The sequence below is a fragment of the Coturnix japonica genome, chromosome 1, assembly GCF_054131305.1.
Source record: "Coturnix japonica strain WE chromosome 1, WE-NBRP24, whole genome shotgun sequence".
Lineage (NCBI taxonomy): Eukaryota > Metazoa > Chordata > Aves > Galliformes > Phasianidae > Coturnix > Coturnix japonica.
The window spans coordinates 178,630,991-178,649,539 of NC_140663.1; the positions used below are offsets into that span (position 1 = coordinate 178,630,991).

The 18,549-nt window shown below is 49.4% G+C and overlaps 1 protein-coding gene across 1 annotated transcript in view; it reads right to left on the reverse strand.

Moving 5' to 3' along the window:
- MAP6 (microtubule associated protein 6) overlaps positions 1-14,690 on the reverse strand; it is a 32,014-nt gene extending 17,324 nt beyond the window's left edge. Inside the window, exon 1 of the mRNA XM_015852596.3 lies at positions 13,865-14,690. Coding sequence (XP_015708082.2) covers positions 13,865-14,559 — 695 coding nt within the window. The 5' untranslated portion in view covers positions 14,560-14,690. The remainder of the gene's footprint in view (positions 1-13,864) is intronic.
- Between the last annotated feature and the right edge of the window lie 3,859 nt (positions 14,691-18,549).

The window sequence follows — 18,549 nt, forward strand, 5'->3', positions numbered from 1 at the left end:
CATTTACTTGTGGTCCAACACTCCTGTGATCACCTCTGGGGAAAGATAATGGGAGATCCCACTGTTTAAATGTTCATCTAGAGGTCTGGGAAGAGGTTAAACCCAACAGCTTTGAGACCTCAGCAACCTCCCTGTTGTGAATCATAACCTCATGGAGACTTGCTAGTTTATTCCTGCCTAAATTTCCCTTGATGTTACAAGCTCATGGGTTCTGCTGAGGAAGGGATAAAGGGAAGAAGATGTGAAAACACTACTGGGTTTCTAATAATCTTATTTGTAATCCAACTCAATGCAACTCCAGCATTCACTTTGTAACAGATGACTTTCCCAGGGTCTAAAAGGTGACTACCCACAGCACGTCTCATTCAACTGGGAGACCCAGAGCCAAAGACCCGATTCCATTCAAACAGAAAGATAAGGCACGGTCTCAGTATCCCATTCTGGCAACCACAGCCATATCCTACACCAGGCCTTGACACCAATGGTCCGCACGTTGGCCATACCTTCTGGAAGCTGCTGTGCTGTCACTGTGCAAGCTCAAGCCTCTGAAGTCAGTGAATTTAATGTCACTGGTGAAGGCTGCTAAGAAAAGTTCCCAGGGTGATCACAGCCTGTTTCTGAGCAAGCCTGCAGAAGTAACCCGTCTATAAATGTCACATTCACCCCTGGAAAATGGGTCAGGGCAAGGTCGAAGCACTGCTGACATCCTCCTTAATGGCCTGTTCTCCAGCTGGTTGGAACAAGAGTGGTGTCTCATCCCATTTCCCTTCCCAATGGGCATGGGAGTGTGAAATTCACCACAAGGTTAAGCAAACAAAACAGCTCATGGTATGGATGCTCTGACACAAGAGCAGCACAAACAGGGCAGGGTAGCAAGATGAAGACAACTGCACAGCTACCGTTGAGTAATGGATACACTCACTAACAAGGCTGTTGGTGGAGAAAAGTTCCCAGCATTTTTATATGACTTAAAAACACATTATTTCAGTTCAGCAAAACACTTTATTGCACGCACAGTGGCTTCCTGCTGCTCCTTACACGTAAATATGGGCATCCTGAATCACACATTGAAAAAGCTACACGTGAATCTACAGTGAATTTGAAGAAGGGAACGTAACTCAGCAAGAAATGCTACCTGACGTTGAGGAAAATGAAGCTTTTTGGGTCAAGAAAAGCAATTCGAGTTGCTTATTAGGAAAATCTTCTCCCAGTGAGTGGTCAGGCACTGGAATGGGCTGATGGTGGGGTGGGAGGGTCACTGCCCTGGAGGTGCTCAGTGGGCAGCACTGGGTGGACAGCTGGATTAGATGGTCTGAGAGGTCTTTTCCAACTTTAATGATTCTAAGGTTTTATAGTTGCGTTTCATGGACCCATAATAAGATCAGTCCACCCAGAGATCCAACAGCACGACGGGGTGGGAATCCAAAGGCATCCCCATTCAGCAAGGATGAAGAGCTGCTGAGGGAGGGCTCACAAAGTCCATTCACCCCTGTGGTCCCCCAAGAAGGGTCTGCTGGGAAAAGTCCCATCCTGACTTTCTGGGAAGCTCTGGCTGAAGTCCCATAAGCTTCATGCCAGCTCCTCTTCCCGTGATTCTGGCCCTCCTCCAGCCATGCTTTAATGATGCTGCAGTTCAGCTGCATCAGAACCGCAAGGTTTGTCCTTGAGGCAGAAGATGCAGACAGGCAGCACTGGGGATGGCAGGTAAGATTTAGTCCAAATTGGTTGAAATGGTCACACAGATCCTGGTGCAGAAGAATGGGCGTCTCAAAAGGAAGGTCAGGAGACGAAATGGAAGCTCTGGCTTTCTGCTGCAGCAATGCTATTCGACTCGCTGTGTGTTTCTCCTCCCTTTAGGGAATCATTACTTCCCTTCTTTCTGTGATTCTAATGCAGCTCAAAATTAGCGTTGCACTTGGACTGCCTTTCTCATCTGCATGACATGGTAATTGCTCACCCTGATATGGGAGCAGAAACAAATCCAGTGGTGTATGGGGTAAAGGAGGATCAGCACGCAGTTCAGACAGCAGCTATTGGCTTGTCATTGCATTGATGACTTTGGTCATAGGCTGCTCACCACAGGAGCTGCTATATTCCTGCATCTGAATATCCTTTGTATGCTATTTGTGCACCAGGTGTTCTAAGACTCAATGGTACACATGAAAAATGAAGGAGAGAGCAAGTCTGAATTTCAGTTATGATAAAAAATGCCACTCTGGTGTCAGCGTTCATGTAAGATGCAGTTACTTGATTTCAAGAGGTGTACAAGACAAGGCAAAATCAACAACGATGTGGCCACGCAAGGGAAAGTGAGAGCTTGGGTTGGGATCCCCTTGAATATCTCAAGGGGACAGACTCTTCAGCAGGGTCTGTTGTGACAGTACAAGGGGGTTCAAACCAAAGAGGGGAGGTTTAGATTGGAAAGGAGGTTTAGATAGGAAAGGAGTCATGTTCAATAAGGGCAGTGAGGCACAGGTTGCCCAGTGAGGTGGTGGAGCCCCATCCCTGCAGACACCTGAGGTCAGGGGAGGACTGATGGAGCTGTGGGTGTCTCTGTGTATTGTGGGGAGTGGGACCCAATGGCCCTTAGGGGTCCCTTCCAATTCAACCCACCCTATGATACTACGATTCATAGAGGAAGCGCTGAGAAATAAGGACCACTGAGTAGAACAGCACTGAACCAGGGTGCCAGCTCCAGTATAACGTGTATTTCAGGGCAAACAGTTCCACAGCTCAGTGAGCTGTGTGTCCCAAGCATGCAACACAAGCAGGTGAAGTCATGCATGGGGAGGAAAGCTGCGCACAACATATGCAGGGTGACAACTACACGGTTACAAGTAATGCAACATGAAGCAGACGAGTGCAGGATTAACCTACATTTGGTCTGACCACGTGCTTGTTCTGTGCCAATGTTTGTGCACGTGTTTGAGCTTGTGGTATTTCTTTACAAGATTATTGCTTTTAGCACATATGGTGAGTTGCTGGATTTGACAGAAAGGGCTGAATTCTGCTTTCTCTTTCATGCCTTCCTGTTCAATGTAGCCACTGAGTTAAAATTACAACATGGTAATTATTTTTAAGTGGAAGAAGCATAATAGAGATGGATGTGACATGAGTCTTGGTGGAGGGTCTTGACCTCAGCATTCCAGCAGGGCGGCAGCACAGGCTGCCCAGGGAAGTGTCCCAGAAAAGGGGAGATGTGGCACCTGGGGATGTGAGTTAGAGCAGTCACAGGTATGGGCTGCTGGTTGGACTGGATGACCTTATTGTTCTTTCCAGCTATAATGACTCTACGATCCTATGATGATGGAGCCAAGGGAAAGCAATGTGAGGCTGAGCCACATTCCCCCCGCCCTGACCCCTTTAACAGACCCAGAACTGAGGTGTGAATTTGCTTTGTAACGGAGAGCAGATATTGGTGCCTATTTCTGAAGATATTATGCTCGTAAAACACATCATTTTTAATGGAGCAATACTCAGTCCATGTGGTTTATGGTCTAGTCTTTCCTTAGGAGATATCCCTGCTTGCAAAAGGCATAAAAGTGGATAAACTGTAGAAAACGTGTTGAAAATGCCCACTGTGAGCATGGGAGAAATCAGCATCACTGGGGCATGGATGAGGATGTGAGGGGAAGACACACTGACTCCAGCTCCCCACTGTAGGATTTGTCCCATAGTATTGGATCTGCAAACACTGGGACCATCTCGAGGGAGGCTGAGAAAGGGGCAGTGTGGCAGATGGCTGCATGGCCACATCTCCTCCTAATTAACCAAAACGAGGGCTGGCGTAAATGCACAAAGCAATTACCAGGCACTGCTGGACCCACACTGACTGCACCAAAGCTGTCATAAATAGAAGAGTGCAAGGAGGGCTGGGGAAGCTTCATAGGTCTGCACCTTCTGCAAACCCACATCTACAAAGGTGCGCTGCTATCCCCTTCCTAAAGCAAAACCAAACCAGACACCAACAAAAAGAGGTGGAATAAAAATTAAAAGCACACATTTACAGCTCCTCTGCAATGAACAGGAAGGAGGATTCATTATTGCTAAGCACCGCCATGCGCGTAGCAAAGGTTTACGGCCTCTCCACTGGGTAAGTAATATGCATTTGGAAAGCAGATGATGTGCAAATACTTCTTCTTTTGGAGCTGTTCCAAGCTTCATCAAGAAATAAGACATGCAAGGGGTAAGTTTATTAAGAAGGTACTTAATTGAGAGCCGAGACAAGAGATGAAGGCGCCATCTCCCAGGCACAGCACGCATGCTTTAAGCACACTCCTGGATTGATATTTATTGCAACTGACAGAGCAGAAAGGCTCGGAAGAAGCACTCCTTCCCCCTCCATAAATAATTCACCCATCGTAACAGTTCATAAAATGTTTATATTAAGTAATAATTAAATATTGCATTGCCTTAAAAAAAAATAATAACTTAGGTTGCAGCCAGGAAGAAGGGTGGGGAGAAGCGGTTGCCCTGAGGTTGTCACATTGGGTTTTCTCTGCAGAGTTAAAGGGTTTCCCAACAAATGGGCTTTTTCCATTGATCTCCATGAGAGGAGAATATGGATCTGTTTTCATGTATGGAAGTTGTGTGGTTTTCCATGCAAAGGCTTTGGGCGGGGTCAGCAGTCCCCCATTAACCCTATTAACTGCTGAGCAATGACTTTTGACTTCAAACCATCAGCTACGCACACAGGCTTCAAACCCATTAATGGGTTATTCGGTCTTTGGTCATGGAGAAACACAAGGTCCAACATGGCATCAGCCTCCAACAGCTGCACCTCAGCACGGGAAATAGGATCAGGAACCAGGCAGGGAGAGCAGTGATGGCTGATAACATCAATCAAATGTCATCGTGCATACACCCAGGCAGCTCTTATTAAACCTTTAATTGCTTGATCCAACCTGCGCCCTGGGGAACGTAAAGAAAAGCAAGCGGCACCAAGGTCACTGCAGGCAGAAAATCAATGCGGGGAATGAATGCTAATGACTTTCTTTCCCCCTAGTTTCAAAAGGAGGGACTGTGGAGACATCCTGCTGCCATCTCCAGAGACCACAACGTCTCCCGGCCCTGCTGCAGCAAAACACTGGGCATGTTCTTCCATTCTGCACCCAAGCCCTGCTCCTCTCCATAGGTTGGAGCATCCCAAAGGAACGCCATATCTCTGCAAAGGAGCTGCTTCCTTCCTTCCTTATCCGCTTCCTTCCTTCCTTATCCGCTTCCTTCGCGCTCTGCATCCTGCCCACAGTAACTGAACGCCTCCCCCCTCTTTACTGACCATACTTCCTGTATGATACCTTTGGTCCACAGTCCTGAAAAAAATACAAAGCCAAATCCTGAATAAGAGTCAACCAGAGGCTTTACTAATGTGTAAGAATGACACACCTTATGCACCACATTACATACGTACCAGCACATTACTTGTTTTGGTGTGGCTTTTTAATTGTGTTTTTTTTTCTAGAGTTTCTTTTTTAATGCAATAATATTTCTGACATTTGTTTTTAGAGCTACCACTGTTGATTTCTCCCTGTTTGTCACACTCCCATCTCTCCTGAACCACTTCACAGCATCACAGAATGGCCTGGGTTGGAAGGGATCTCAAGGATCATGAAGCTCCAACCCCCCACCACAGGCAGGGCCACCAACCTCCACATTGATACCAGCCCAGGCTGCCCAGGGCCCCATCCAAGCTGGCCTTGAACACCTCCAGGGATGGACGGGGCACCCACAGCCTCTCTGGGCAGCTGTTCCAGCTCCTCACCACTCTCTGAGTAAAGAACTTACCCCTTCACATTTATTTCAGGCTGTTCCACCAGTATGTCAGGATGTCTTTGAATTCCCATTCCAGCATGCAAAATGATTTCACCAAACACAAGTGATGGACTCAGCATACAGATGAAATATAGCACTGTATAGGCAGTCAGACGGGGTGGTCCTAAAGTCTCTTTCTGCTGTCCATGGTAACTTACAGATAATTAGTGATAGGATGAGAGGTAATGGCTTTACACCATGCCAGGGCAGGTTCAGGTTGGATATAAGGGAAAATTCCTTCTCCAAAGAGCAGTGATATACTGGCACAGCTCCCAAGGGAGTGAGGGTTCACCATCCCTGAAGTCAAGGAGTCATGGAGCCACATAGTCAAGGAGTCATGGAGCCACAGAGTCAAGGAGTCATGGAGTCACAGAGCCATAGAGCCATGGAGCCACAGAGTCATGAAGCCACAGAATCAAGGAGTCATGGAGTCATAGAATGGCTTGGGCTGTAAGGGACCTTAGAGACTATATAGCTCCAAACCCCAAAATACGGTGTTTCTTCCAATCCTTTTTCTTTAGCCCACTAACAAGACATACAAGAGCAAAAGCCCACACAGATCAACTGGTATGTTCTAAATGATATTAAACATCTGTCCAAAAATTAGTTTGCTGTCATCAGCTGAGGGAAACCAGGAGATGCTGTAAGGATTCAGTGGCTGGTGCCTTCTGGCCTATGTGCTGCACATCAATGGTCAGATCACCTGAATATACTGGTAGCTGAGAGTATGGAATGGATGTAAATGAATAAAATCTACACAAGAAAGAGGTAAAACCAACACATTCATATATTTTCCGTATAAATATCCTCTCTTTCCATATGGTCTCACACAGAACTTTATACACCGCCCTCCTATTATAGCATACTTATCCTGCATATATCATATCATAGCACTCCTTCCCCTTCCCAAGGGATGTCTCCATGTCTCCCAATACAGCAGAGGGATGAAGTGCCCACAGCAATCAGGGCCACAGTGATTCCTCTCATTTTGCCTTCTGCATAACACAACCATGCAACTTCTACACCAAGTGCATAGCCCCAAACCTTGGATGCTACCAGACTCTGGTCTCACAGCCCATTCATATGGGCTAGGACTTGGTGTCTGCTGAAGTCCAGGACTCAGACCACATCAATCAGCAGTATTTGCCTGTGTTTCAAGAGCAAACTTAGCCTTTCCGTACTTCAATAAATAAATAAGCAAGAAGAGTGGAGAGGCTATGAAAGCAACGTGTACATAAATAGACCACCTTGAGACATCCTCACCCTTCCCACCGCAAAGAACAACACAAGCCTTTGTTTTTCCCATCTTGCATCACATTGAAAGCATTGTGTAGAAGCACCAAGACTGCTAGAAATGCCTGAAGAGATACTGGAAGATCAGATCATAGAATCACAGAATCACCAACGCTGAGTTGGAAAAGACCCACAGCATCATCCAGCCCAACCATCCACCCACCACCAATAGCTCCCACTAAACCATGTCCCTCAACACAACATTCAAACGTTCCTTGAACACCTCCAGGGTCAGTGGCTCCACCACCTCCTGGGCAGCCCATTCCAGTGCCTGACCACTCTTTTGGAGAAGCAAATGTAGAGATATTGTAGTAGATATTAGATTGTAGATGGTAGTAGATGTTGAGATAGGATGGACTGAACATACAAGTATCTCCCTTGCTCAAAGCAACAGCACTTCACATTTAACGAGATATCATCTTCCAGTTGTTCACTTCCATCTTCATATCTCCCACCACTCCCAGTCTAAACTTCCAGGAGCCAGGCTTTGCAATGGCTGACTCAAATACTGGACTTAATGATCTTCATGGATCCCTTCCAACTCAGGATGTTCTCTGAAACTGTGATTCTACAACAGTGCTGTCAGGACTTCAAAATTATAAGCCCCAATATGTATCCTGGCTTCCGCAAACCCAGCAAAGCAGTGGAAATATCAGACTTTTGCATCTATTTTCCCCCTTAGTTGGGGAAATAGATGCAAAACTTGCCCAAAACAGAGCTCGCTCTATTGCACTGGCAGCAAAAGTGTGGCTCAAACTGCAAGAACAGTGCAAGACACCTTGCAAGGTGACCTTCTGGCAGAGCTCAGGGTTGATGGAGCCCCCAGATCCATCAAGTGGAGGTGGGAAAGGAAAACGGTACCCTGCTCTGCTGGGAATGGCATCCTATTGGCACCTGCTCCATGAAGGTCTCTGCCAGGAAACCATCAGCCCCACTGCTTCCCAATCTGGGGAATGGGAAAAGCTGAGTTGCAGCAAGATGAGGACAAGCATGGAAAAGCAAATCTGAGGCATCAGGATGAGGATTTAAATCCTCAACAAACCCACAACGTGCTGTCTTACAGGGTGTGGGTATACACAGCAGCCCTGGCATGGAGCACCCTGTGCACTGCTGCTTGCTTTGCACCAGCCCATGCAAACCCCTGGGATCCCAAAGCAGCAGCAGCCTCTGCATGCACGCACTGTTGCAGTGCTGCAGGGTTTCCTCAGGTGAAGGCACTGTGTAAGAAAAGGAGCTATTAATAGGAAAGCAAAACGTGTTTGCTACAGAGCACCTGCAATGCTGAGCTTGGGGAGGGGAGATGACACGGAGGTTAAAGCAGTCGCTGAGCAGCCCCGTGTGGGTGTATATATAAACACAGTGAGATAGAGGACGTCTGAAGGGTATCCAAGGCGCTGAGTTACCAACCCAAGGAAATTAAACTTGCATCCTCTGTGGGTTCCCTGAAGCTGCCCTTCCCTGCTGCTCAGCCCAGCGCAGCAAGGCTCACCTGCAGATACCAGCACCAGAGCTATGCTCACATCCAGCAAAGAGCAAAGGAGAGCAAGATTGATGGAGGGGAGAGTGCAAAAGTACTGAGAAATCAAAGGGTTGTTCTGCTGGTAGGAGACAGGGAAAGCAAAGGTCATGCTCTAAGTGTGAGAGGAGACAAATTTACAACAGCTATTTGTGATTTATTTGGCAATGGAAGGGCAGAGAGAGTCCTGCTGTCTACATGAGACCATCTCTCCTTATCTTTATTTATTGTTTGCTCTACAGCAATAGCCTGAAGCTGCCATGTGGAACTGGGGTCTGCTCAACAGCATCTGCTCCTGCATGAGGAAGCCGGTGGTCCAAACAGGCACAGCAGTGATGGGGAGGGGAGGAGGAGGGATGTCTGACACGTCCTTTGATACTATAACTGACTTAGCAGACAAAGGAAATGTGAAAATCTATCTAAAGCATTTGATACCGTGCCACGTGGGAGATTGTTAATTAAGCCAGCGAATATGAACATCAGCAGAACGAGAAACTGGGCATGGGAAATGAAAATGCAAAGTGTTGCATGCTGAGCTGCAGCCTGGAAGGAGGTTAGCAGTGCTTAACGGTGCTGGGGATGACACAAAAGTAGGGCAATGCTGATGAGACCTCCTAATGGCACTACACTGTAGACAGCACTGGTAGGGAGGAGGAGACAGCATGGAGGAAGAAAGGGATTGACCTTGACTGCCATGCTCAAAATGGGTGAAAATCCAGCATGAAGCTCCAGGCTGGGCTCTAATTACTGGGATTAATTAATTCTTGCTATGGGGTGGCAGCTGGAAGTCCTTAAGGAAAATGATGGGGTCAACGGAGATAGGGATGGCCACAAAGATGGTGTGGTAGGGTCAGGAAGAGATGGGCATCTCCTCCACAAACCCACAAACAGCAAGTTGGATCCACACTTCGGAAATGCTGGTTTCCCCCAGGAAGAAGGAGAGAACAGCTGATCAGGGGTACATAAAAAGACTAAGCAATGGGATGCCTAGAATTGGACTTAGTGGTCCAGTGGGTTCCATCCAGTCCTATGCCTTGAAGTCCCTGCCAATGGTAAGACAGCTGCAACACTCATTTCAGTTCTCTTTATGTCTTCTCCATGCCATTATCCCACACAGCGGTCCCTGAAGCACCACCAGGATCTACTAAGGGTATGTACAGAGCCAAAGCCACTCAGCATCTCCCATTCAACCTCCTTTGCTGGATGGATAAAAACTCCCTGCTCCTTTCCCTTCTTTGTAGCCAACAGCAAATTTGGATCCACACATCCATATGGATTAATTTAACATCGCTCCCATGCAAGATGAGAGGTCATAGCTAAATGATGTTGGGAGATTAACTCTGCCCAGAAAAGCTGTGCTTTATTATCTCCTCCATCCTATCTCAGCACTGGGATGTGGACCAGATGACATCGGGAGGTCCTTCCAACCCTACATTCCTACTTCCATAGTGATGGAGATTGAGTTCCCCATCCTCATGTGAGCGGCTCCGGGGAGGACATCCCTCCTAAGTCAGCTCCTCTGCGTCTCACAAAGCACACAGCAGCTCCAGCACTGACTCATTCATCCCCGCAGCTCCTACACTTCCCATTTGCTCCACATTTCCAGGGCTTGAGATGAGCGACAGTGCATGAGCAACAGGCACTTGGTTCGCGCTACAGGAGTCAACACTACTCCTCTCATTTCCTCTGATAGGAAAATAAATCAGTGGGAAAAATAAATAAACCTTTGGTCTATATACATACATATATATATATATATATATAGGCATCTGGATAGGGAGCTAGGAGATATGGTTTAGTAGTTTTCTGTAGGTATGGTAAAGGCAGGACGGTTGGACTGGATGATCTTATAGGTCCTTTCCAACCTTGTGATTCTACGATTCTATATGTCTCTGGTGATGAACCTGAAAACAAAGCCTCACAGTGTTGCTTCTCATGGGGAACTTCATTGCATTATTACTTGCTTCAATACAAAGGGAGTGATGCTTCTCACATGGGACTTTCCCTTTCCCTTTTATTTTTATCTCCAGGGAAAAAGACACAAACCCATCATTCCTCCTTGCTGGAAGATGTCACTGTGTGGTCCCTCAAGGTCTGCAGGGAGCAGAGAGGAGGGTGATGAAAGCAGTGCAAACTGGCCCCATAGCTTTGCCTGGGCAGCCTGTGTTTTGGGAAGGGATCAGGTGGTCCCTGGGCAGCCCTGCTTCTGTTTCCCCACTGCAGAAGAGAAATAAGACCCTACATGGCAAGCAGATGTCAACATGTACAACCTGATCACCTTCAAGCCAACTTGCTCCCAAGGAGTTCAAACAACACACTGTCCTAGGCGTCCTTCACTTACAGAAAGCATTAGGATTGGATACGCGCTCGGTCATTTCCCTACATAAATGGTTTTCCCACTTATTCTATAGGATCTCATGGGCATGTTGAGTCTCCCGCAGGCGTGCAGTGCTGCCACAGCTGCTCTGGACTTGCTGAAGGCTTGAGTGAGCACAGTAGGGATGGGGTGATGGCTGGACTTGGGGATCTTGGAGCTCCTGTCCAACCTTAATGATTCTATGAGTGGGCACGGTGGGGAGGGGTCAGTGGTTGGACAAGATGCCCTTGGATGTCTTTTCCAATCTTAATGATTCTAATATTCTAAATAATCCTCCAGCATCAGGGCTGGGAGCAGCCTCCGTCCTCCATGGCCAGCACCATCAGGAACTCTTCCTGCTCCATCAGTCATAGAATCATAGAATGACAAGGTTGGAAAGGACCTACAAGATCATCTAGTCCAACCATCCTCCCTTTATCATACCTACAGCAAACCATTAAACCAGATTTCCTAGCTCCTTATCCAGCCTGGGCAGACCCAAGTGGTCACAGCACGCGGTCCCTGCAATATTCTCTATAAGAAAGCAAAAAGAAGAAGGGAATTCCTGTTTTTCATGCAGTGACGACCTTGGGCTCATTGCTGAGCACATCCCGTGCTCTGCTCCAAACAGCCCAGTAAACAACACAGCAACACAGCGCATTGACAAGACATTAGTGCTGTGTTCTTTGGTTTCACCAAAGGCCGCTTCCCAGCCCTGGAGCATCACATTACGCTGATGCGTAGCACTGGAAGGAAATCTCCCCCAGCTCTGCCTCCAGCCAGCAGCCACACACCAGCAAAGGGCACAGAGGACAAAGCCCCATCTTAGCCACCCCTGGGTTGTTAGGGGGCAATTCTGGCTGCTGGGTGGCCCCATCCTTAAAATGGAACCTCCATCCTTGGAGATGTTCAAATCCTATACAGGCAGGGAGACCCAAGAGCAGTGAGGTTTTCCATAGTAACAGGGATTCACAGAGTCTGGCTTTTAGAAACACAAACAAGAAGAAACAATTAAAAGATGCCTGATTTGAACAGAAGGTGAGAGCAATTAGCCACAACATCAAACCTGGTCCCTATTGAGTCCAGCACCTGAACCCATCTGAACCCTCTGCACAGGGGAAGATGCAGCTGTAAGACTTGTTGGAAGCAGACTATGGGGTGCAGATAGGGGTGGAATGGCAAGCAATCCGCATCTAAATAATTACATAAATAAGCCTAATTATCCTTTGTAGCAGTGGAAGAGTGCAAGGCAACAGCTCTGCAGCTCCATTCCCAACCCCAAAACAGGCAACTCAAATATCCCTGCCCATTCTATGCTATCTCAGAGCACCTGAATCGCTGCATCCCCAGACAGCTGGACGTGATTCCAAAATACAGCAAATATAAACCCTAAATCCCATTGCTTGACCCACTTCCCAACTGGAGAATAGGGGCAGTGGGACAGAAAACCCAGCTTCACAGCAAACCTGCAAGGATTTACTACCTGTTTGGTGGCAGAGCACGATCTCCAAACCCCCCCTTAGGGAAGAAAACTGATGTTTCCCCAACTCACCACTGTGCACATAGGCACAGGGACAAGCAATAAGCTGCAGCCACACCTAGGTCACAAAGCAGCCCCCCCAGCTCTGCTCTCTGCCATCCCCACCCTCAGCAGAGGTGGGCTCTGCCAAAGAAAGCTCTGGAAACCACAATCACAGCAAACCCTCCTTGCAAACAGCCGTTCAGGGCAGCGGCCACTTTGTTTTGCATTCCCGACGCATCCGACCCCGCTGAGAAACACAAGCAAAGCGAGGAGATTAACGCTGCGAATGCTAAAAGGGGTGAAATCAGGGCACTGAGACTGGGGAGGGGAATAAGAGGGGGAGGGAGAAAGGGGGGGGAACACAGGGACGTGCCACCCCACACTGCGCCGCGTTCAACATGGCAGCATCCCAAGGCTGCCCCACCCAAGCAGCGCAGGGCAAGCATCACCCGCATCCCAACGCGGCCCTGGGATGCTTTGTCTTAGGGATGCTGCTGGTCCAGCATGGCTGGGGGCTGGGGATGATGCTGTTGGGATGTAGGGGGGGGTCTGTGCAGCCAGGGACAATGATGCTTCAGGATGCAGGGATGCTGTCGGGATGCAGGGATGATGTCAGGATGCAGTGAGGCTTCTGGATAGTAAGAGATGGGAATGCTTTGGGAATGGAGGGCTGCATTAGGATTCAGAGATGCTGAATCCCAAGGGATGCTCTCAGGATACAGGGATGTTTTCAGGATGCAGGGATGCTGTCGGGATATAGGCTCACTGCTGGGATGCAGGGATGCTGTTGGGATGCAGGGATGCTGTCGGGATGCAGGGATGCTGTCAGGATATAGGCTCACTGCTGGGATACAGGGATGCTGTTGGGATGTATGGATGCTGTCAGGATATAAGCTCACTGCTGGGATACAGGGATGTTGTCGGGATGCAGGGATGCTGTCAGGATATAGGCTCACTGCTGGGATACAGGGATGCTGCTGGGATGCAGGGATGCTGTTGGGATATAGGCTCACTGCTGGGATTCAGGGATGCTGTTGGGATATAGGTTCACTGCTGGGATGCAGGGATGCTGTTGGGATATAGGCTCACTGCTGGGATGCAGGGATGCTGTCGGGATGCAGTGAGGTCTCTGAGCACCCAGAAATCCTCCTGGGAGGGACTGGCAGAGCTTTGTACACGGCAGGGAAATGCCCAAAGCCCCATCACAGCGGGTGGGGGCCGCGCTGCAGACCCTCCCCGTAGGACCCGAATAAAGCGGAACGGGCCGAGAGCCGGCAACGGGGTGACAAAGAAACAGCGAAAATCCTCGGGAACCAAACCGCCCCGCCCCCCGCGGACGGATGGGACGGCAGAAGGGGGGTCTCACCTGTAGGACGAGCTGACCCCCGCCGCCACCACCTCCTCCTTGATCTGCCGGTTGAGAGCATCGGCGGCCGCCCGACCCCGGCCCTCCTGCCCGCCCGCCTCATCGCCCCTCTGCCTCCCCTTCTCTCGGCCATCCCCGGACCGGGCCGCCTTGGGATGCTCGTCGTCCGCTTCCACCTCCTCCTCCTTCTTCCTCCTCTTCTCCTGAGCCGCTTTCTCGGGAGATCCGCGCTCAGGGCCGAGCACGGGGGAAGGACCCGGTTTGGGGATCCACGGGTGGTCCCCTCTTTTAGGGATGGGCCAAGCGCGGAAATCCTTTTGGTACTGCGTCTCCTTCTCGAAGGGCGTATCGGACGGCTGGTACTCGCTTTTGGGTTTGCAGCTGGGTTCGGGGCGTTGCACCTTCCATGGTTTGTAGTCGTGTCGCATCACCGAGTCCGCGGGTGGGGAGCCGTGCGGGGCCGTTCCGAGCCGTGCGGGACCGGGAGCCGCGTCCCCCCCTCCCGCAGCAGCGGCATCTCCGCCGGGTTGGGTATCGATGGGCGCCGCCGCGCTGCGCGGGATTTGCGCGGGGAGGGGCTGCTCGGTGGCTTCGGAATATTTGGTGAAAACCAAAGGGACGGCGATATCGGCTTTATCCAGCTGGTTCCAAAAGCGGGCGATGCAGCAGGCGCGGGTGATGCAGGGCCACGCCATGGCGGCCCCGCTCCGCGCTGCTCCGCGCACTTTCCGCGCAGCGGCCGCACGTACAAAGCGGAGCGGCGCAGGGAGCCGAGCGGAGCGCAAAGCCCCGCGCAACCCCCGCGCAGCGCAGGGCGGCACGGGGCGGGGATGTGATGGGGGAGGGGATTATCGGAGGAGGGGCTCAGAATGGGGAGGGGCGCCCACCTGCGCTCATCGCACACGCGCAATATATGTAGGCACCTATATATGTGTGTGCGTGCATCAGGACGTGTTGGCACATATACCTGCATGTATGTGCATGCATCAGGACGTGTTGGCACATATACCTGCATGTATGTGCATGCATCAGGACATGTTGGCACATATACCTGCATGTATGTGCATGCATCAGGACGTGTTTGCACATGTAGCTGCATGTATGTGCATGCATGTGCCTTGCATGTTGGTTTGTGTTTGCATGGAGGGCTGTGTGTGGGTGTGTGCATGCAGGTAGACATGTATGTGCAAGCGTGTGCCTTGTGTGTATGCATGTGACTGTGCATGCTCACACAGCTGCGTGCATTCAGGTCATGCGTGTGTTCATGTGTGCAAACCTATTGTGAATGCGGATGCGTGTATGGAGTTATGCATGCATGAATTCTTGCATGTATGTGCACATGTGTGGACCTGCATGCGTGTGCATGTTTGAATGTAGGGGTGTGTTGCTGCAACTGTGTGCACAAGCCTACATCCATGTGATTTCACTTGTGTGCACATAAATGTGTTTGCATGTGCACAGATGTGTGCAGGTATAAATGCACTTGCATGTGCAAGCGTGTGTCTGCATGTGAATGTGCATGTGTGACTGCGGATGTGCACGCATACGTCTTCATGCGTGCACAGCGCTGTGTGCATTCGGTCACTGTGTGTTTGTGCAGCTGTTCATGTGTGCATATCTGTGTGTGGATGCATGTATGTGGTTATGCATGTCTGAATACTTGTATGTTGCACATGTATGTGCACATGCATGTGCCTGTATGCATGTGCATGTTTGCACATAGGTGCATGCACAGATGTGTATCCATGTTTGCTTGCATGTGCACATTTGCTTGCAGGTGTGAGCGTGCATGCATGTGCCTGTGCACACAAACATGTGTGCATATGTGTGTGCATGTATGTTTGTCACATGCATAATCACACGCATGCAGGCTCACACTTGCAAATCCATGTGCACATGGATCCAACTTGCTCGCTGGGGTTTTGCACAGCACCCTGCATCCCTCTGGGCTCTGGGATTTTACATGTGCACGAAGCAATGGGCTGGATTTGCAGCAAAGCGCACAGTCATGCATCCCCCATCTCTGCTTCTTCCTGAGCTCTGCAAGGTTTGGCAGGGTGAGGATGCTCTGCAGATAACGAGCAGAGCTGGATGAAACTGGAAGCTGCAGAAAGAACAAATCACTCGGCGTCTCCCAGAGTGAACTGTGTGGTTCTATATATACCCTGAAGCTGCTCATTCACTTTCAGGAATCAGCAATAGAAAGAATCTAATCACTTACATCAAGTCAAATCCATTAGTTCTAATTAGCCCAATGGAGTTGCTGGCTGCAAACCTCTCTCGGAAAGCACAGGAGTTTAAAAAGTGCCTCAGAGTTCAAATTACAGCAGAAAGCAGGAATGGCTTTGGCTGTGGTGCCGTGATGGGATGTTGGGTTGGGTTGGGTCAAGGAATGGCTTTCCCCTTTCTCCTAGATAAAGGCCGTGGTGCCACGATGGGACACTGGGTTGGCTTGAAGGATAGCATCCCCTGTTCTCCTGGCCATGGTGTCATGGTGGGATGCTGGGTTGGGTTGGGAATGACCAAGGACGCCATTGTCACTGCATTGGGATTTGCCCAATGGGGTTTGATGCCACCCAAGAAAGCTGGTTTGCATGGTGCTGGGGGTATCACATTGGGGAGGAAAGCACAGCAAACCCGGAATGTTGCAGCACCCCAAATTGGTGCCATTTCTATTTTTCTCTGCTAATCTGATGACAAACAGGGATTGTCTCCTTGTCTCTGATCACCAACTGAGGTCTCACCACGTGCTGTGTGTGCAAGGTTTCTCCCCATGCACACATACCCACCAGCTGCAGCAGGTGATAATGGCATGCCATTGTAGGAGCAGTGCAGCAAAGCTCAGTCTAAGACCTTATGGAAGGGAAGATGGTTTAATTGAGTTCAGCTCAGTGATCCATATGGGTCTGTCCCAACTCAGTTCTGTGATTATAGAGAGACCATTGGCATCCTCACGAGAGTTGTGAGGCCTCAGCTCCAATTTAGACCCAGGTCACAGCTCTCCAAATGAAGTTCATTCACCTGGAGAAGTGCATCCAGCTCCACACCACCTTGATTAGGTGCAGAAAGTTCTTTTTAGCTAGATTCATATTCAATATCTCTGCTATCTCCATGTCCAAGCTGCATCCTTGAAGCATCATCTCTGCTTCCTCCTAGTAACTTCCCTCCCACTGGATGTACATCATTGCATTGCTCCTTGCAGGTGACCCTTTGGGTCCTTGGTCCTGGAGCACATCCAGCTCCCCACATGCAACCTGCTCCATTCTGGGTATGGGGTCCTATGGGGTCACCCCACTGTGATGCTGTGCAAAGCCTGATGACTTGCAAAGCCCACAGCTGGGTGACTCAGGGCTTCGTGGTTTGGCATTTAGAGATGGACATTGATCAACCCAATCACAAGGGCTGCTGATAAAGGGATTACAGAGAACAACCTATTGAGGGATTAAAGGGCTTTCTGCTCCCAAGCTAAATACAAGCCATTGGAGATGCGATAACTGACTGTGATACCTGAGAAGGAAAAGGCCAAGGGGAATGTCACCAGAGAGGGACTATGGAGCACATGGAGAAGGAGGAATGGTGAGAAAATGAGATTTCAGTGACTGAGAATTAAATGATCGGGTAAAAGAAGCAGCAGCCAAATTTCCCTGGAGGTGCTGCCATGGGACTGGCAGGGAGAAGGAGTGAGCAGCACTGGGTGGCACCAGTGCATGGAATCACAGCTCAGTGGTATCTCATTGATGCTCCCCTCCAGCCTCCCCACAACCAAACCCAAGTCAGCTCAGAGAACAGGTCAATGTGAAAGCAATCAGAGAAACGTGCAGGAGAGCTGGGATGGAAGTATGCTTCCATCTGTTCCACCATGTACAAATGGCTTATCTGTGATCTTTTGTAATGCTGTTAGAACACTATTTCCCTTTCTAGCTGACTAAGATCCATTGGCCCACCATCTAAGACTGCAACCTCTTTATTTTAAAGAAAGAAGCAGATGTTCAGTCACTCCATCCCATCCCCTCCCATCCCCTCCCATCCCATCCCATCCCCTCCCATCCCATCCCATCCCATCCCATCCCATCCCATCCCATCCCATCCCATCCCATCCCATCCCATCCCATCCCACCCCATCCCATCCCATCCCATCCCATCCCATCCCCTAAATATGAATAAGTATCTTCCCCTTCTGTGACCAGCATCAGCTTAAATTTCCGGCAGCAGACATGCAAATAACATCTAATTGCTGGAAGACCCCATAGTGCAGGGCTCTGCCCCCCTGTAGCACAAAGCACAGATGTGGTTTCACCAATGCACAGCAATATCTACATCCCTCCCCCTGACTAACTGGAAACCTCTGAATCTTTTCAGGCTTTGGAAGATCTCAAAACCATTTCAAAGCATTTTTCTCTCCTGATCTAAGGAAACAGATACAAAAGGCAAATGGCATGCCCATGACAGAGCAGGACATCAATATTTATTACCCAGCTGAGCACTTGGTCAGCTTTTCTACAGGGCCAACTTGTACATCAATAAATCCAGAACATGATCTTTTTTTTCCTTTAATAATGAACCACAAGAAAAGAGCTGCTCAGGGAATCAGTCATACATCAGCTGCAGGGGTTAGCATGACATTACTGGGGGCAATAGGTTCTTCTCAATATCTGGATCTTCTATGGGGCTCAGGTAGGATCCTT